The 21,146-nt window shown below is 38.3% G+C and overlaps 1 protein-coding gene across 3 annotated transcripts in view; it reads right to left on the minus strand.

The window, feature by feature from the left end:
* Positions 1–1,751: 1,751 nt before the first annotated feature.
* Positions 1,752–21,146, minus strand: part of LIX1 (limb and CNS expressed 1) — a 49,371-nt gene continuing 29,976 nt past the window's right edge. The window contains exons 3-6 of one of the 3 annotated variants that reach the window (XM_034774380.1): positions 18,208–18,348; positions 9,082–9,177; positions 4,362–4,439; positions 1,752–2,402 (exon numbers count right to left, since the gene is read on the minus strand). In XM_034774380.1, coding sequence (XP_034630271.1) covers positions 2,142–2,402; positions 4,362–4,439; positions 9,082–9,177; positions 18,208–18,348 — 576 coding nt within the window. In that variant the 3' untranslated portion in view covers positions 1,752–2,141. Of the gene's footprint in view, positions 2,427–4,361; positions 4,440–9,081; positions 9,178–18,207; positions 18,349–21,146 lie in introns of all 3 variants that reach the window. The other 2 variants (XM_034774379.1, XM_034774381.1) reach the window with 2 other exon arrangements.

Genomic DNA, 21,146 nt, shown 5'->3' on the forward strand with positions numbered 1-21,146 from the left:
ATTAGTCCATTTTAAGTGTCCAGTAGGACTGTTTGTCATCATCCAAATAAACAAATATAAAAACTAAGTTATTCCAACACTTTGCCATTTACAAGCAGTTGTTTAAATACTTTGTGATGCTGAAATTCTACCCTGATAGATAGGAACCAAATAGGTAGATAACAATTGTTTATCAAATGCAAAATAGAGCATGTACTGTTTACTGATGCTGTATAAAATTCATTGTACTCTATGAATCATTATGTTTTGAAAACACATCCTGAATGAAGGCTATTTTTTCCAAAGTGGTCCAAGCAAACTATTAGACGCTAGTGCTTCATTAATTACAATTGAATTTGTGCTGAGAGAGAGCAAACACCACACAGTCTCTCTCATGCTGAGCCAGATAAATTAAAAATTCATAATTTTCCATTATTATCTTGTTTTAGTATTTGTTTTAATGACATAATTGGCAAGATTCTACTGCCTGGGAATTTGAATTGCATTAGTATATGTTTTTCAACTTAATATAGCAAAGTTGCTGTAAGATAAATTTCTGCTTTCACAACAGATGCTTTCATGTGAGGGTTCTCTCAGTGGGAAAAAAGTGAGAACTAAAAGCACTTAAGTACTACCCAGTACTTGGTGCTACCCAGTACAGACTTCACTCCCAGCTGCTGCTACTTTTGAAGAAGCTGTTTTCTTTTCTATTCTCCTGTGGAAGCTCCTAGTACAATGAGCAAAATAATTAAGAGAAAATTGTAGTGTTTCTTTCCTTGCCAGAAGAAACTGCTCCTTACTAAATAACTTCTACCAGAAATCTTGGAAACCTGACAAATATTTGCTAATTTTTTTCATTTATTGTGTATATTATGGTAGTTCCTAGAGGCCCTCTGAGAACAGACCCCAACATACAAACAGACTAAGATACAGTCACTGCACAAAAAAAGCTTGAAGACAATTGACATCTTATCCTCAGAGAAAATAATCTTGACAAGCTATGTTTTACTTCACCATGCTTCCATCACCACTAGTAAGGTGAATGGTTTTCCAGAAGCAGTTCTATCATTCTTGTTGCACAATTCCTGGTTTCCTCTTTCGCTTCACAGGTGGCTACCTTCCTGGACCCTAACTTTATTTTGGATGGTAAAAGAATGAGGCAGTTTTGTTTCAAAGTATTCATTTCTCTACATTGAAATACAGGACATTTAATGGCCATATTTTCATAACACTGGGAGTTCTAGATTGGACCTGCACTTCTTACACAAGAAAAACACTAATTTAAGTCAGTTCAATTAATTGAAAAAACTCCCAGTCAGCTGATTTTGCTTGAGAAAGGACTACAGAATTAGGCTCTTGATGGTTAAATATTTAGTTGTAGATTTTAAAAACCTTATTACAAAATAAGCTACTGATATTTATAATAATACTCTAACACCTGACAATCAATTAGTCACACTACATTTTACATAGTATAAGTAAGTCAATCCACTCTAATATTTGTTGGCTTTTCTTTGCTTGCATTTTTGCAATCTAGCTAGTTCTGGTACCAGAGCATTGAAGCTGTGGCAGCATGGGCTTCAGCACAGGCTGTACAAGCTCATCCAGAACCCTACTCAGGTAGCATGAGCTCAAGCCAGTGTTGCCATGGTGTCACTGCTCTGGTACCCAAACTATCATTAGGCACAAGGTCAAAAGTCTTGTACTGGTTTGCAGTTGTAAATGCAGTGAGGCTTTCGCAGAAAAGCTGTTTATAAATTGGTTTTTTTTTTTTTTTTTTACAGTTTGTGCTACTGGAAGAATCTTTCCACAGTAACTTTGAGAAAATAAACTACATGGCCTTCAGCAATACTATTTGCTTGCATTGTCAATAGGAAACCAGAATGGTATGCAAGAGTTTGTGGGCATAATGAGCCCCTATGCATAAACTATAGTCTTTCACATCACCTAGTACTAGTAATCTCTAGCTTTTTTTATTAGGTCTGTATGAACCCTGTGACCAAATATTTTCCTCATCTCTGTACTAAGTTCTCTTGGTGAGAAAGACTTTGTACTGATCAACACTGTCCATCACTAATCTGCACTAAAGTTTTCTGCAGCAATTTCCCATTCAAGTTAGCTGTAATATACCATTCATATATCACTTAATAGACTAGGTTATGCTAGTGATAGCCACTTAGGGTCAGGCCCATTTGATCATCATTTGAGGATGAGGTAACTTGGTCGCTGTAGATCTGGCTTAGTGCTAAACTCAGTATTTCCTTCTTTTCTTTGTAAAACCGCAATTCTTGTCCAGCTTTCCTGGCTTCCTCCAGCTCTCGCAGTGCCACTTGTAACTCTTGGGAAATAATTCCTGGAGATTCTTGCTCCTTCATAATCCAGTCCAGGGCCATATGACTTCTCATCCTTTCATCTAAAGAATACTGGGAATAATAGGAAATTACTTCCTATTACCCAAGAAATTCACAACAGAAAAATTATTAACAAAGATTCTTCTTTTAGTCAAACAGGCTCTAGCAGAACTTCTTAGATTCTGTTCTGGAATTTTAGCCAATATGATATTCCAGAGTATATCAGCAAATTTGTATCTGTCAAACACAACTAGCTAAAGAAGCTAATGTGATCATAAATCTAATGATGAAAAATTTAACATCCTAATCTTAATTGTAAATTTAGGACATTTAATATAATCCTTAATTTTTTAAAACAATCCTTATTTTTTAAAAATAAATAAATGAGAATTTATAATCATATAATTTACAAATAATAAAACATGCCATTTAGATTTTGAAGGAATTCTTGTGCAAGCAATATAGCATTTTACAGTATATTGCATCATTCACTATGAAGACTCTCAAAGCTCTTTACAAATATAGGTCTCAATCCTGCAAAGATTTATGTGTATGCTCAACTTTATGGGCTCTTACTTCTTAACCTGAGTGGGGAGAAGCTGGGGGGGAGGGGGGTGAGAGAGAGAGAGAGAGAGTGTGTGTGTGTGAGAAAAGCTAAACACAAATAAATATTGGTAGGATTGGTGCCTATGTGTGTAATGACCTACAAACAGATAAGGCTCTGTACTTGTGAATGCTCTTTTCAGATCAGGGTCTGAAACAGATATACAGACTCTGCACTGAGATCGCATCAACCACTACTGAAATCCAGCCCCATGTGGGATGACACACAGCAACTGTTTAGTGCGTAACGTTGAGTGAGTACTATATTTTTAGAAGAGGAAATTAGACCGCCTCAGGAGACTTACCGGGGGATCAATGTGCAGCAATTGATCCACCAGGGGCCAATTTAGCGGGTCTAGTGAAGACCGGCTAAATTGACCACCAATTGCTCTCCTGTCGACTCCACTGGAACAAGAAGCATAAGGTAACTCAACAGGAGAACTCTCCTGTCGACCCAGCGCTGTGCAGACACCGGAATAAGTCGACCTAAGGTGAATAATATAGCTGGAGTTGTGTCACTTAGGTTGACTTAGCCCTGTAGCGTAGACCTACCCTCAGTCACCTGTGATTCCAGAAGGAATGTTGTAAGTAGAAAGTATATTTGTGTACCAACACTTTTAAGGTTCTTCATAGCACAGTTAATATTTGTAAGTACACTTTGAAAAGTAACTTTTTTAACAGATGCCTGAAAGTGAGTTTTTCCCCCTTTGGACAACATACTCTATAAGACGCATGAATTATCTTTAAGATGTAAGCATTTAACCTGATACATTTCCAAGTATTTTCACAAAAATGGAAGTTGAGAATAAGAAGTTTAGAGTATAGTTTATTTCAGTAAATTTTCTGCTTATTTATTTTCCATCTTTGTCAATTGGTAACTAGACAACAAATGGCAACAGATAAATGCGAGGGACATAAATCTGTTCAAGAACTTTACTTTTCAGTGGTCAGTTTTGTTTAGAGTCAGTTTCACTTTCTTGGTGCTGCAGGGTTTGGATTTCAGGCACTGCAGGAGAAGGTGTTTTGTTGAAAAAGAACACTTAATAAAAAAATTAAAAGCCATGAAAATATTTTTATTTATAGATGTTACAGTATGTACTTGGGGACTAAATGTAAATGGAGCATCCATATAAACTATACTTTGGGACTTAAAATGGGAAGGGTAAGCTCAAACTTTAAATAATTGAAGAAGAAGAAGAATTAAAACAAAGGAGGCTAATAGTTATGCCTAGGTTTGTTTTCTTTTACCTTAGTTATATCAAAATAGACTGTTGTTTGGTCATTACAAGAGATGATTTAGAACAGCAATTTCTTCCAACTGTCACCTATGCACAAATTTGTTTTGCTTCTCTGAATCCCTCGATCTCAGATAGATATAGATATATATAACAACCAGTCACAAAGTGTGAGCTTATTGTAATATCTTACCTGACGGGAGCACTTTGTTTCACGTAGGGCTTTAAGGCTTCCATTCCAATGCAGCAGCTGAAAGACTATCATCAGCTCCTGCAGAATGAAAGCACATTGATTACTGATGGAAATCTTCAAAAGCAGCACCTTTGCTCTTTTAAGACGAGTAAAACAGTGTAGATTTGGTGTCATAAAGAAACAAAATTGACCCTAATCACATTAAAGGGTGTAATACATTAATGAAAGGCATATGGACATGCAGCTGGAAGCTAGACATTCCATGGCCCTGCGTGCTGGACAATATTCTCACTCTCAATAGTATAGGTTTTAGGCTTGATTCTGCAACGTGTTGAGCATCTCATTAGGTGTTGTAGCCAGCAACCCTTGCCTTTAGTCACAGGTTTGAGGACACTCAGTGCCCCACAAGAAGCACCCAGTATCTTGAAGGATCAGCCCCTTAAAATCAACAGCATGTGTGAACTATTGTTGAAAGCACAGTAGAATATCTTTGTTTTTGTACATAGTGACTGCATGGCAACAAGTTTAATTATTTACTTTGCACTGAGATACTTCTAGTATTGAAGGCACCGCATAAAAACAAATTTTGTTCAGCATGTGAAATTAACCTAGCGCCTTGCACCAAACTGAAGCAGTATTGTATCAGCACTAGAAGACATATATCAGTAATCTGAAAGCTCTTTGAATTCAACAGGGTTACCTTCATATATATATTATATATATGATACATTTTCTGGTGTAGGCAACAGTGGATCATCATGTCCAAATTAATACTGGTCTCTAATAAACTTCTGTTGAGGGACACCAGTTTTTAAACAGATGCCTTCCCCAATCAAATTATCACTGATTATCAGGGTAAAATGAAATGGAAACTTTGTAAATTACCAATTTTTTATAGTGAAACAAGAACAGATATTGCACCAGTAAAAATAAATGGATATAAAATTGGAGCTTGCCTTACATGCTTTAACAGGGCAAAACTACGCTGTGTACATTTGCACTCAACTTGAGTCACTGTCTGAGACTTTTTCTCATTAGTACTCCAAATGTAGTAAATATTATCTTAGCTTCCCACAGTCCATGCAAAGCGCAGAGAATTTTACTTCTAAATACTGTTTCTGTTACAAAGCTGCTAAAGTAGATTCATTAATTTTAAAAACTTTGTTTTGTAAACTTTTCCCTAAACATAAGGTCAGCTATTTCTTTTAAAATTGTGCATTAGAGTGCACATTTTATTGCTAATTTTATTACCTCAGTTTTACAGATGGAGAAAGTTATCAGGCATGTTAAATGATCTGCTAAAGGCCTCAGAGAGAGTTAGCTCCAGGGTGCATGCAAGGGACTTCTGTAAAATCTATCTGTACTAGTGCCTGGAATATATTTAGCGAACACTCAGACGTGTTTATTGTGGGAGAAGACACAGCACTTTTTATTGGCTTTAAGTGCACATCACTAGTGCCCTGCCCATAGTAAACATTAGATTTAGATTGATGGATGAGATAAAGATGATGATGAGATCACTGAAAATCCTGCCTTAACTGGGAGTCCAGCTTTACCTCTATGTCACAGGAAATGATGTACTGGAAATTACTATGTACTAGAAATGTTATGACCTAAACCTTTGCCCTTCAAGAATCTGTCCTAATCCTATCCAACTCCTGACCCCTCATGGGAAGGCCCACCTTACCTAATGAGGAAAACCAACAGGATTTGATGGATAGGGCAGGACCCCTAAACCAGAGCCTAATGAATATCCCTACCCTAAAAAAAGAAAAGAAAATTAAGAAACACAGCTAAATGCAAGGAAACAGGCAAAATATAAAAGGAAGAGAGAGTGAGGTTTAAAAATTTGTGACGAGACCTGTTAAAAGGGAAATAAAGGATTTTTTAAAAAAATGTTAAAATTTAAATGTTAACTAAAATCACCCCAATATTTTTTCTCACATGAATAATTTGAAAGGGGCCTAACCAAGCCTCTATTACTAGACCCCAAACCCTCCTTCGCTAGAGAGGATGTAGTATGCGGCCTCAAACCCGTAAACCAGAGCCTGATAAGTAGCACCAACGCCTTGGAAATGAGAGAGAACTGCAACTAAAAGTATGAGAAAAGCTAAAATGCAAAGAGAGAGGTTTTAAAAGCCTTGCAAAGAGATGGTTTTAAGGAAAAAGGGACATTTGTAAACACAAGTGTTAACTAAAAGCACTGCACGTTTTCCCACATGGATACCTGAAGAGAAATTTGTAAAAGATGTAGGTATTGATAATGATACTTTACAATAATCTGTTATAGTGATATTCTTATTACACATTTGTTGTTAAAAAGCAAATAAAGATTTTTATTTAAAGAATTGTTGATAACCTTCTATAAGCACTAAAAGAGAGGGAGCAAATACAAATGGGAATTCAGAAGAACTGAGCCTTTATAGATTCTAAATCCCTGTAGATATTCACATTGTCATTGCAAAAGGTCTGTCAATAACTTTGAAAAGTCAGTTCATCCCACCTGAACCCTCTTTTCTCAATTGTTAATCTTAATACATGCAATAAAATTCAATTTCTGGTGATTTTTTTTAATTTGAATTGGTATCTTCCCTTCGCTCATCCATCAACCCAAATCTGAAGTTTACTATCAGCAGAGTACAGCTCAGCCAATCTTCTTGGGCTGCTCAAAATAATCTAGTTCAAAAATCACATCTTGCAATAATAGTGAGATTGTGGCCACCTCATTTGCATAGCAATTTCCCCATCCACTAATTTGATTCTGATCTTTACATTGCATATGTATTTGCTTGCCCCAGTTAGACAAATCTGAATATTTACAAGAGGAGTGTTGAGCTAATCTCAATTCACAAACATTGTCAAAACAAAACAAAAACAACCCAATCCTAAATTACAGTCAGTTTGTGATTCACATGCACACCTTAGTTTATTTTTCATCAGAAGCAAATATCTCATTAAATGAGAATTTGAAAAATAGGCGGGTCATATTTAAAAACCTCATCCCATAAACACGTTTCCTTCATAGAGTTCTCTATAGTGAAACCTACATAAAGGAAACGTTTTTGGGATGAGGTTTTTAAATACGTCTTGTCTATTTAGAATGATATAAACACAACATCTGCCTGGAGACTGTATTAGTTCTACAATATATTAAATGCTCACAGGTATGAATCAGGGGCAACATCTCTCTGACTGGACTATAACCTTGAAAAGACTAGCTGACAAAGTACAAGACATAATCACCATTCCTCCCAATTACCAGGCATTAAAACAGGAATATTCTTCCCTGTATACACTACTTTACATAGCATTTAGCTATTCATGGTAAAATCAAATTTCATGTGCAGTGCTGGACTTCAGACTTCCCTGTAAGTGCTAAAGCACTAGGACACTTGCATTGTCTTTAGGATATATCTAATCGGTATAAGACTGCATATATGCAAATAGAGAATATTACTGTTAATTGAAATGCTGATTATTGCAGAGGCCTATCAGATTTTTGGTTAGTTTCCATGGCATATTCTCCAATAATGCAGATTAAGACAACTGCCACTTTTAATTAGGGACTTGAACAAAGTCAGGTTTTTTAAATTCAGCTGGATAATTGCTGTTAGCATTTCTCAAGAAGTACTGAATATGAATATAGCACTATGGAGGATATAAACAGGGAAATCGGAAGATTCACACACCAAAGGTCTGGATGGAAGGAGGTTGGCAGCAGAGGAGTAGGGGAAGAAGAGAGGTGGGCCAATTCTATAATAGCCATGATCACATGATGTTGCCATTTTATGATAATTGGTATTTGTTTCATGGATTTTAGTCACTCAAATTTGAAGTGTGATGTTAATTTAACTTTCCCCATTGTTGCCGTGCAGTCCTGAGCCCTCATCTGAAATGCATCTACTTCTATTTGACACACAAAGACTTACAAATGAGTCGAGTATTTAAGGTGCCACAAGTACTCCTGAGTTTTTAAAAAGCATTTTTCCAACATATATTCAAATAGAAATCAAATATTAAGTTTAATGCTGGAAAAACCTGTTAAATGGTGAAGTCCCGCTAATTAGTGCGCGATTATTGCCTGTTCCATATGTAGTGGTATTTTGTGAGGCCTATTTTAACATGTGTCAAGTCATGTGAGTCTACCACCAAGTACTAATGTCAAAAGGAAGAAATGGGCCCTTTATGTTTAAGAACTAATACAGATAGGCTTTCAGTATTTATCAATCCAACCTGATGATCTTTAACAGGGTGTGATGTACCTTGGTGACAACTGGATATCACAGAACTTGGATTCATGAGCAGCAAGCCGCATTCCAGCCTAAAAAACCCTTTGAGGTGGTCTTTACAGCTGTTTCCTTCTTGGAGAGATTTATACTTTACTACATCCACTTACTTACTTCATTCTACAGCAACCATAATTCTTTCTGATCAAAGCTCTTTTTTTTCAGGTTCAGCTGCTTTATGCTTCTTTACAGAAGACATAACACCTTCCTTTTTTAGGTAAAGACATACAGCATTTCCATGAAGAAAAACAAATAACCAAGCCTGAAAAGATGCTGCTCCAAAACAGAGAAAGCAGAGAACAAGGCAATTGGCCAGGTGGACAGAGGGTCTGACAGTTCCCACTTGACATCAGCCAGCCTACCCAACACATTGTCTTCAGACTTAACTATTCAAAAGTGAATAAATCAGGAAGCACAATTTTATATCCTTGTACCTGAAATTCTAACATAGTTTTCCCCATGTTTGACTCCAACATATAATGATAAGCCCCGATGCTTGTGCTTGGGTCATCAGCATCACTTAAAGTACCCTTGGAAAGGAAACAAGACAGAAAGATTAGTATTGGGATGTTTGGTTATATATATATTCTAAGTTTTAATAATTTATGAAAAAAATTCCAGTGTTGAAAACTTGAACCATCCGTCATGCCCCTCCTTTCCTCCCCCAATAAACTATTTTGAAGTGCAGATCAATCAGAGCTACATTGACATGATCCTTCATGATGCCAACCCTTTCCAGCACCATCTGGGAATCTGAAAGTGCCGTGACAGCTGGTAAATTTTAGTTTATTGATATTGATCTTCCTAACAGGAAACCTTGTGCATCCTTAGGAGATTTCCCAGTCTTCCTGGAGTGATGCTGAATGAGGACAACTATCATATCATCACTGGGAGTGGGGATACAGGGGGAAAAAAAAGACTAACTAGAGATAGTTGAACCTCTAAAGGCTTGTGTTTGTATAAGCATTCAGAAGCTTAGGTGCTTGCTTGATGTGCTGACCTGTACCCACCAACCACAGACCCCACGTCCTTTTGTAGTTCCAATCATATTTCTAGTGACATGTCTGGGAGCCATTCCCACACAAAATAGGCCTGATCTTGGGTACAAGCCCTGTGACCTGTTAGCTCCTCCATTACTAGGTTTCCTTTTTTCCCCACCTACCCAGGCAGCCCACTGCCCTCATTCATCCACACTTGGCTAATTGGCTCACTCACTTCCTTCTGTAAGGCCTTCACACTGATTTGGTGTTTTATGTTAGCTCAAGTGCATTTGAGTCATCTCAGTCTTTGCACACTAGAATTAAAGGCTAGTGTGCAGTTCCCCTTCCCTTCAGAAGATTTCATTCTTCAGATCTGTGGAAGATCAAGTCAACTCACTGTTTTCACAAAGAAGCAGGAGGAAAGCGCAGACTAGTCTTCCAAACCTTTAAGATCAGAGGGCAGAAGCATTTGGTCTGCTCCAAATTAAAATAGAGTGCTCTGGAGGGGTTGAGTAGCAGGATGCTGAGTCCCACCCCCCACCAAAAAACCTGCCACTCATGCAAGTAAGGGTGTGGTGGGAGAAAGGGCTAATTTGGGACTTCCAGTATCTCTCCTAAAAGAGATGAAGGTTGTATATTTTACTATTTCAGAACTTTTTCAATAAAGGTTTCTTCTATTTTGGGTGGAGTATGGGGGAAGGGAATGGATCTTAAATTTGTCCATACCTATTTACCCTCCCTTCCGTTCCTTCTCCTCCTAAACACTCTGGAACATAGGGTGTCTGCCATTATGTTAATCTTTGTTGTCTGTTCACAGGCTTCTAGTATCGAATTGATGGATTTCTCTTCTTTATTGTTCTGCTTATTGTTTCTCTAGGTTACTCTCTCTCTCCTTCCAGGTGGTGTTCATGTTATTTCTTGATGTGGAAGTTGTGTTGGTGTCATCTTTAAAGCATGTCCATCACTATCATCTTACCAGGTTTGATGCTTCAGGTTGATTTGCTCGCCTTAGAATTTTTGATCTTGCAATCTTTCCAATGAACTCTGAAGACCTTTGGAATCTTCATGCATTTACTTTGGAATTAGTTGATTTTATCAATTTCTATTATAGATTTCCATGACTCTGTTCCATGAAAGAGGACAGAGATAATGCTGGTGTTAAAAATTCATATTTTTGTGTCATTGCCAATCATGCTACTTTTCCAAAGCTTTTCAAGTTTATGAAAGGTTTTTTTTTGCTGGTTTTTATATTTGTTGCTTAGCATCTAGCATGGTATCACCACCATTGCACATCTCACCCCCTAGCTAGGCAAAATCACTCATTTCTTCTAATATTTCTCCATCTATTCTGACAGTTGCTTTTGGAACATTAATAGCCATGTATTTTGTCTTCTCCTTATTGATGAAACAAACCAACTTGTTTGGCTATGTCTGCAAAAAGCTGGGTCTTCCATTAAATATGTTGGACTAAGCAGTACAATGTCATCAGCAAAAACAAGGCAATCAAATTGCACTTTGTCATTTATCCATAAAATTTCTTGGTTACTTTCTATGGTTACTTTCCTCGTGACATAGTCAATGACCAGTGCAAACACCCTTGCCTTACTCCAGTTGTCACTGCAAACCCTTGACTGATGTAATCACTAATCTCTAACTACACCTTATATTGGCCTTGATTATTCTAATTATTTTTGCTGGTATTCTGTAGTATGCCATAATTTTCCAAAGGCAGTCTCTGCATACACTGTCAAAAACCTTCTGGAATTCTACAAAATTTATCACAAAAGGTCCTTGCCATGCCATACTTTGTTATATAATATGTCTGAGAACAATAATATGGTCTTCACAGGATCTCAATGGTCTAAAATCCGCTTGTTCCTCTGTAAATTGAAGGTCCATTTGTTTCTTGATATGTTTCAGGGTGATGTTGCACATGATTTTACCTGGCTTTGAGAGTGTTGTGATTCCTCTCCACTTATTGCAGTTAGTAAGTTCACCCTTCTCCAGCAATTTTACTATGAGGCCTCTCTTCCACTGGGTTTTTTTTCTTCACTTCATATTCTATCCAAGAACCAAAAGAAAGTCTGGAGTGCTGTTTCATCACTTGTTTTAAGTATCTCTCAAATAATGTTATCCTTTCTAGCTGTTTTCCCATTTTTATATTTTTCTTGCCACTTGCCTGTCTTTTCACGTCTTAACATTCATCAGTTTTTGCTTTACACTTCTCTTTTCCTCTGCTGCCCAAATAAATCACTAATCCATTGTTCCCTTTTAGATTTGTTCTTATTAAGGCTGTGTTTGGATTTCTAGATAGCACTCTGATGTTTTCACACAGAGCATCAATGTCTTGGTTTTCTTCAGTTGACTCCATTAGAACACTGAACATGACCTTCAGTTCAGATTGAAAAGCACTTTTTTTTAAAAAATGTCTGGTTCTTTTAATTGTGCACTGCTAATGCATGGTCTTCTTTTAACCTTCTTCAGACTCTTTAACTTGATCTTCAGTTTAGCAGTATAAAGGTTATGATTATGGTTACTGCCCACTTCCGCTCCCTTGTATGCACATCTCCAATGAGCTGTGAAGCTTTCTTGAAATGCAGAAGTGATCTATCTGTTTTTTTGTAGTAGCATTTGGGGAGTTCCATGTCACGTTATGGAATTTTTTAGGAGGGAATATTGTTTCAACTATCACTAGGTTATTCATGCAGGAAATTTCTACTAATTGTTCACTATTTTGATTCATGTCCCACCCCTGCCACACTTGCCCATAACTTTATCAAACCAATCATTGTTGCTTCCAACCTTTGTGTTAAAATCACCCGTTGTCACTATATCATATTTTGGGACCTCAGTTAACACATCCTGTAACAAATTTTAAAAAGTATCTTTTTCATTGATTGGTACATAATTTTGTATGACTGTTAGTTTAAGGAATATAGTCTGAAATCAAGCTTTAATAATTATTTCACTGACTGATTCCTACTCAGTCAGTGCCTGCTTAGCTTCATTCAACATTAGAATTCCTACTCCAGCTTTATGTCTACCATCTACATTCCTGGAGTAGATGATAGTCTTATTTATTTTTCTTAAAGTGCACTTTGTTCAGACCTGTCCAACTACACTCACTGACTCCAAGGACATCAAGATGCTATCTATCAATTTATTTATTTATCTGAGCAGTTTTAGTAGTTTCCTACATTGTTCTCATAGTCCAAAATCCATTTTTCATTATTGATTTGTCCTTCAGCATGGGACTTTTCAGGACATGGGCTTCCTTATGTGTTTGACCAATGCTGCAATATTCTTCACAGGAAGCTGATCTCTTGTTCGAGTCTGCTGCCCACCATTATAGGTGCTGGTGTTTGTGTCTGTAGCACGTTTGTTTTATGTGATGAGGTTACAAGCCCCACACATAACCTTAGGTCCATGTCTCCTTATTTATTATTCAGAGCTGTCCACATGTGGAGGCTTCCCCATCACCCAGGGGATGTGCTTGGTAGCTTCTAATGCCCCATACTTAGCCAAAAAAATGCAGCACATCTGACTGATCTGGACATGATGGCAAAATGAGGACAGATGAATGGATGAATTTTAAGTGGTAGGCCACAACTTTTATTGCACAGGGAAGGGGTATTACCCGCCCATCCTCCATATTCCCTTATACCTGGCATTCCAGTGCATGGGTTACAGGGCTCCTACCAAATAACCCATAACTCAGGGTAGGCTCCCCTCAGCCTATCCCTGGGACTCAACTTGCTTTGAGTCCTACTCCCTCCCTCCTGTGAAGGGGACAAAGGATTCTGCAGAAAAGGACCTGGGGATTACAGTGGGTGAGAAACTGGATATGAGTCAGCAGTATGCCCTTGTTGCAAGAAGGCCAACGACATATTGGGCTGTATTAGTATGAGCATTGCCAGCAGATCGAGGAAAGTGATTATTCCCCTCTCTTCAGCACTGGTGAGGCCATACCCGGAGTATTGTGTCCAGTTTTGGTCCCTCCACAACAGAAGGGATGTGGACAAATTGGAGAGAGTCCAGAGGAGGGCAACAAAAATTATTAGCGGGGTGGGGCACATGACTTACGAGGAGGCGCTGAGGGAACTGGGGTTATTTAGTTTGCAGAAGAGAAGAGTGAGGGGGGATTTGATAGCACCCTTCAACTATCCATAGATGGGGGGCGGGTCCATAGAGGACGGAGCTAGGCTGTTTTCAGTGGTGGCAGGTGACAGAACAAGAAGCAATGGTTTCAAGTTGCAGTGGGGGAGGTCTAGGTTGGATATCAGGAAGCACTATTTCACTAGGAGGGTGGTGAAGCACTGGAATGGGTAACCTAGGGAAGTGGTAGAATCTCCATCCTTAGAGGTTTTTAAGGGCCGGCTTGACAAAGTCCTGGCTGGGTTGATTTAGTTGGTGTTGGTCCTGCTTTGAACAGGGGATTGGACTAGATGACCTCCTGAGGTCTCTTCCAACCCTAATATTCTATGATTCACAAGGGTGGGGACCTCAGCCTGTGAGAGTCACAACGTCTCATCCTATCACATGAGCCCACGGCCAGTCAACAAAATCTCAGGTCTTTTACCTTTGGGAACCATTCAGTGTATCCTTTTAACCACACTGTAAACCAGCCACAGGACTAGCCAGTGACTAGCTTGATCACACTCCCCACAACCAAACCACCTGGTATCACAACTCCATCCATTCTTACATACTCTGGTGCCGTCCTCTGGCAAATGTTCACCATCATCCCTAAAAAATTCAGGCCAATTGGAACAGATGTCTCTGTGTGTGACACTCTGTACCTCAAAATAGCACCTCGTAACCCCCCCATATTCACCACTGTGATATGATTATGATATATTTTGTACAAAGTATGCCTTGTGAGATATCATTTTAAAAGTCTTGATCTGTTGAACATTGTTAGCCTGTTGGATTGTATGTGAGGTTATGAAGTATTGCTATATGTATTACTGAAATATGTTGTGAGGTTGGGAATGCCCACAGTCAGCCTTTCAGTTGCAACAAAGGAGGGCCCAGACAGTGTTAATGGCTCATCAAGAAAACAATCCATTATCCCAGAGGCTCCTTAGAGAAGAGACATACGCAATGCAGACTGCTTCACCAATGGGGGCTGACTGACCCCACCTCACAGCAAGGATCTTTCTAGCAGCTAGAAGAAAGTATAAAAGAGGGAGAGTGACATCATCACTTGGCCTCTCCCCCCACCCCATCTCAACACCCTGGAAGCACATCTGGAAGACTCTAAAGGTCTATCAGGCCAGCCTTACAGAGCTCATGGAATTTGGGACACAGGAAGTGCTTTGTCATGAGTGGTCCATACTGACACACCAAAATCAAGGGCAGGCATGCGGGAGGAACCCTGCTGAGTTAATTGCAGAAAGGAAATTAAGCCCAGACCATTTTAGCTGCTGTTAATCTTGAAGGCCAAGGAATGATTTTTATTTGCGTTCATTGTATCCCAGAAGGTGGTTAGATTATGTGACCAGAAGACCTGATTAGCTGGCCAGAAGACCAAGCCACAGAAGACCCACAGAGGCTGACTTTTAGCCTGCAGGATCAATGGGAGCTGAAGAAAATGGCAGCACTGCTCCTGGAGATCAGTGGGTGCTCAAAAAAGAAAGTGCAACCCACCACACCCTCAACAAATGTCTCCCTTTACTTCCCCCACCTGTTCAGGCAGCTGGGTGGCCACTTTCTGCCCTTGGCTATGGATGTGTAACTTGAATTGGCTTCAATGGTCTCTCAGTGACTTACTGGAATTTTGAGGTGGGGTTTGGCTTTTGATTGGAATAGAAATTTCTGATAAGTAAAAAAAACAGGAATTAACTCTCCAAATCACTTCTGAATTAATCTGAGAGTCGGTGGTAGTTCAGAAATACACAGTGTTTTATGCTGATGCTTATTTCCCTCTACCTGCTCTTCACTGTCTCAGTGATCCATTGATATGAAACTCTACCTCCTGTCCCCAGTCTTTTCCTGGCTCTGCAGGACTGCTGCCCATTCATCTGAACATTAAGGTTTACTTATTTGAGATGATCCACCAAAAATGTCAGTTAAATTAGTCCAGTCTACCTGCAGGCATTTATGAAAGACTTATCATCCTGGTACCTATGTGCTGGCTGTTCACACTTGGAGTCCCATACACTAGCTCTATGATAATCAGGGCATATTGATGGACCTACAGAGACATGAGACATAATTAAGCAAATACTTTTTCAATGGACCTCTGGAGTATCATGAAGTAGCTAGGTAAGTAAGTGGCTAAATTCCCCATAAATTTGATTTTGTTTCTTTTTTCTTTTTGAAAACCTAAAAAAGGAGCATCTGAGTCAACTACTTTTGATAAATTCCCTCTCATAATTCTAGGTGTTCAGTGGCAGCTGTGCAGAGTTGAACAGATCCCTACACAAGATAGTTCCTCTAACTGAACTACCAGCAAATTTATAGCTTTTGAATGCTGTAACATTAACACACTGCTGCTGAAATATTTATGCTGGCTTTTAAATATCCCTGAGGAAATCCACCCTGAAGTCTGTAAAGCATATACCCTTTTACCTTCAAAATTTCCATAAAAATGATGAATTACCTTAAATTGAACCTCCCTTTAAATTTCATGTATAAATAAATCATGCCCCATTTTGCCTAACTGACATGGATTTTTGTTCCTCTAAAGTGTATGAGATTCAAAATACTGGGAAAGAAAGCTCTCCTTTCATCCACAGACCAGATATAGACCAGGCCTCCTTACATTGCTCTATCAGTTCACCTAAATTATAGCCACTCCTCTTCCCTTCTCCCCGTCCATCTCGTAAAAGAGAAAAGGGGAAAACTTCAGCTAGTGTGCCTTACAAAAAGCAGTTAACAGTGTTTCTAAACTATTTTAAAACCACTCCACATTCAGCTTTTCAGAAGCTTTTTCTGAAAAGATGGGAAGAATTCAATGAACCCTTCGTCAATCCAGGACATAAGCCTATCAGTGAGCCTGCACTTTCATTTATAAAGATTTTCTACATCCCACATTGATTTTAGCCACAGGGCACAATGCTGAACTAGAAATCGAGTCTTGTTTGTTTTGTTTTGTTTTCTAATTATAACTCCGAAGTCTGTTTGGCCAATCTTTACCATGACAATAGTGGGAAAAACCCAGACCCTAGTGATGGTTTATTTGTCAGTCAGGGGACAAGTAGAAGTGATAAGTCGGAGTTAATGGGAGTTAGTATGGGTATCAAGAGAAATTGTTCCTTGAAACTATTTAGGAAAGTTACAATGGAATTATGTTTTCCCACTTAATTTTAATTATGTATGATAATTTAAGAAGAAAACAGATTTGGATGATCTTTTCAAATCAATGCAGGAAATTTAGCCATACACCTTCCACTAATTGAAAGGACAGTGTAAGACAGTCCTCAAACACTGTTTCAAAATATCTCAAGTATCCATTAGAACTATTAGGACTCACTCCTTGGAGGTGCTGAGAACAGTCAGCTTCCATTAACTCAGTAGTGTGGGAGGGGATACTGAAGCTTAGCTCATCCGTTACTTGTTACATAGACACATTTTCCAGGTATACCATTTAGATCAACCTTATATAAATATAGATGGGTTTTATTTATATCAGCTTATAATATTTTATGTTTAGCTATAGATATGAATCATTCATATAAGCTATGTATATAATATGTGTTAGACATTTGTTAAACTTCATCCTATATTGAAATGTACCCATCTCTGGCTGGTGGAAAATTGTAGCTGAAAACAGTGCACAACATCACAAATTTTCATACTTTATATTAGATAATTAAAAATGAAACTAAATCACCCCCCCCCACACACACACTTGAGAAGAAGGAAAATACAGACCTTGGGCCAGATCCTCAGTTGCCATACATCAGCACAGCTCCAGTGATGTACAGCAGCTCCAGTGATATCTAAATATCTGTCTCCTTGCTCTTAGAGTATAAACTCTCTGGGGCAGGAACCATGTCCCCCCTCTATGTTTGTACAGTGCTTAGCACAACTGGGCCCTGATCTTGACTGGGGCCTTCAGGGCAGTACAATTAAATAAATATTAAATAATAACCACCTTGAATGACATTTAGTCTAGGGTTATCAGATTGTTTTTTATTTCAAACTTTAATTAAACAGCACACAGTTGATTTTCACTGGCCGTCCCGCACAACTAACAGCAAGTGCAGATGTTGGGGGTCTGTCCATCTATTGTGGTTGATTCGGTTTTGGTATTTAATGACAAAGGTTCCTTCCCTCACCCATTTCCCTACCAGAGTACCTATAATGTTAAGGAATAAATCACTGAAAAATAGTGATACATTGAAATAAATTAAGGATCTGGAACTAGAGTCCCTTACAGATTACATAAGCAAATTAAACTCCCTGAGTTCCAGAGCCAGTGTTTAAGTGTTTACTAAAGAACTAATGGACTATCAATGAAGACACAGTTATGTAGGATCTATTATGAATCCCATTGAAGTAGTTTCCTCAATTAGCTACAATTTTATATCAACACAGTGGACAACAACTCAAGAAACATAGTTTGGTACTTACACTGGTTGAGGAAACAGCTTCTTGAACACTTTCCATAATGAATTCCTTTGTGATCTTGCGACAGGGCAATTCATTGAACAGAGAATTGATCAGAGCCACTTTTGCAGCATCTCGTCTTGCCTCTGCTCTGCTTAAGCAGCACTGAAATTGCACATAAATACAGAGGGAGTTACAGACCTCAGGAAAACTACTCTAGTTCACCTTAGGGCTATTTTTGTCTTTACTAATACAACAGAGAGCCCTTTTCAAGCCCAAATGAAAATTGTACTTCTACATAAAAATTGGTTAATATGCTTTTATCAGTAAAGTTGGTTGACTTCTCACACAAATATTTTTCAATGAAAAATTGCCTTTTCTCCAAAATGAAACTTTTCAGAAAATTGTCAACATTATCAAAAATTTCTAATTTTTGCAAAATTCGGTGATATTTTTACTGAAATAGATTTCAAAAATTATCAATTTTTTCATTGACTGCAAACCCCATTTTCACTGAAAACCAAGTTTCTGGTAAAGAAAAAAAATAATTAATTTTTTTAAATAAAAACTTGGGTAAAAAATAACAGAGACATTCATGAAAAATAGAGCCAATTTAAACAAAGAAATGGGAAAAGACCCTGAATTTCTTGGTGAAATTGTTTTCCCATTTTTTGACCAGCTCTGCTAATCAGTATTATCCAAACATTGTATGGATGCGGTTTTCAAAGGAGCCTGAGACCAAGACTCCCAGCTTCCATTGACTCTCCCTTCATTATGCCCTTTAAAAATCCAAGCTCATGTTAATTTCCTCTATTCTAGTCATAGTGTGAGAAAATCTTATTAGCACTTTCAAACACTGTGCTTGCTATCTCACCAACAAAATATTGTAAATAGAAACTAATACAGAAGGGACCTCTTCAGTTTATTCATTTACCACAGACTGGGAGTTCTGCTGAAGTGCATCTCATATAGGCAACTTGGATAGAATGTGATAAATTTTAGATATGATGTCAGTAATTAGACACCTTCATATTTTACCCTGCATATGACCCACTAACTACTCTTTAGTGGTTGCCCAATTACAGCAACACACACATTTAAATGATTCTTCCATCAGCTTTCCTCAGATACTCAATTATTTAAAGCCTGATCCAAAGCCCACTGAAGTCAGCTGCAGTCTTTCCATTTACTTTAATTGGCTGTGGCTGAAACCCTTGGTATAGATGTGCGAGTACAAATGTGCTGTTTTACCAGTGGGAGACTTGGGCACCTATGAATATGATTATTTCTGTCCTCTCTACAAGCAAGGAAAATGCCGGCATATTCACCAAAAACCAGTAACTGTGATGTTTCAAAAGCTTATCTTTTCAAATGATTAAACTTAATGTTTAGATTCAAAGAAAACCATTTTGCTTTCTTTTTATAAAAATTCCATTCTTGGCACATCTGGTTAAAGAATGAGTTTTCTAAAAGGAAAATCATTTTAATTCTCATTTAATTTTTACTCACTAAATTTATTATTTTGCATGTGCCTCAAGTAGCCTAACCCCACAGCTACTCATGGTATGCAAAATACTTGACCCTTCTCTGAGCAATTCCATGCACCTTTTATAGCCATTTAGAGTTGCCTAGATCAATACATTTTACCACTCTGTTTTTCCTTCATTAGTTTTAAATATTCTCTTGTAGGTTGCATGTAAGTATCTCTGCTTTCTAAAATTCAGAGAATAAACCTCAGACTTGTATGTTTTTAATAATAAACTTTATAATAAAAACCAATCCAAATAATTTAGATTTAAACCATCTTTGTGACGATGAAACCCAGTGAAAATGACAGATAAAAGAAACTTAGTTTTTAAAGTAAGGCCAGCAAAGCAGCAGATCAAAGAAGTTGCACACATTTATAAGCAAGTGGTAAGTCTTTAGAGATCAAGAGATTTACAAATCTGGAAGAGTAGAACAATCTTTAACATTTTCTAAATGTAACAGGAGATATATAGACTTAACCAAAATAGATTATAATTGTAAACTGTGACATATGACTTTCCCTCTGCAATTTTTTCTTTAATTTAAATGTTTTCAGTCTCTGGAGAATGAAACTGATTAGAACTCATTTGAGCTGGGGAGTAAAAGGGCAAAATTTTAATTTAGTTTCTCAGAGGGCAAAGGTTTTCGGCATGGGCTGTTTGACTCAAATGTTACAAAGAAGTCTTGAATTATCTAGGGCTTAAGTGAGAGTGGAGCAGTGAATATTAATAAAAAAGGGTGAAAGCTCCCATGATTGGTCCCATGGCTGAGCTCCATCTTTACACTCCCTGGCAGTGGATGGGGGTAGGGAAGAGAGATGGTGGGAGGTCTGCAGTGATGTAACTTTATGCATATTGAAAGGTAGTAACCAGCAGTTATATCAGCTTTGGATATGATGTTTTAAAAACAATGTAGTTGATTGGCTGAGGAGGGATGCAGCTCCTATGTACATCCCACTCACTGCAGTCTCTATCACCTCAGCCCAACCAGTCACAGCCCCCACTGTTTCCCACTCATTTGGGTGACATATTTCCCAAAAGGGAAAACAGGACACTACCTAGGGCTAGCAGAAGCTTCCCCCGTCCCATGCCTGGGGATGATCTATGCCATTCACCCCCTTTGGCCCGAGCTGCTCACCCTCCAGGGCCCACGTGGGGTCGGCCCGAGCCACATGCTCGAGCCCTCCCCCCCCCCCCGTGCGGGGCTGACGTTGCCCCCCACCTGCATGTTCCGCTGTGCCCCACTAGGGGTCACATTCTGCTTTTTTTGCCAAAATTGGGCATTTGTCCTGTTTGCTCATGCCAACTGATGATCTGTTGGCAAGAGCAAGTGGGACAAATGCCCAGTTTTGCCAAAAAAGTGGGGACAGCCAGAAGAAGAATTAAAAAAGGGACTGTCCTGGCCAAAACAGGATGTATGGTCACCTACCACTAGGG

Source organism: Trachemys scripta, chromosome 6, assembly GCF_013100865.1.
Source record: "Trachemys scripta elegans isolate TJP31775 chromosome 6, CAS_Tse_1.0, whole genome shotgun sequence".
Classification (NCBI taxonomy): Eukaryota; Metazoa; Chordata; order Testudines; family Emydidae; genus Trachemys; species Trachemys scripta.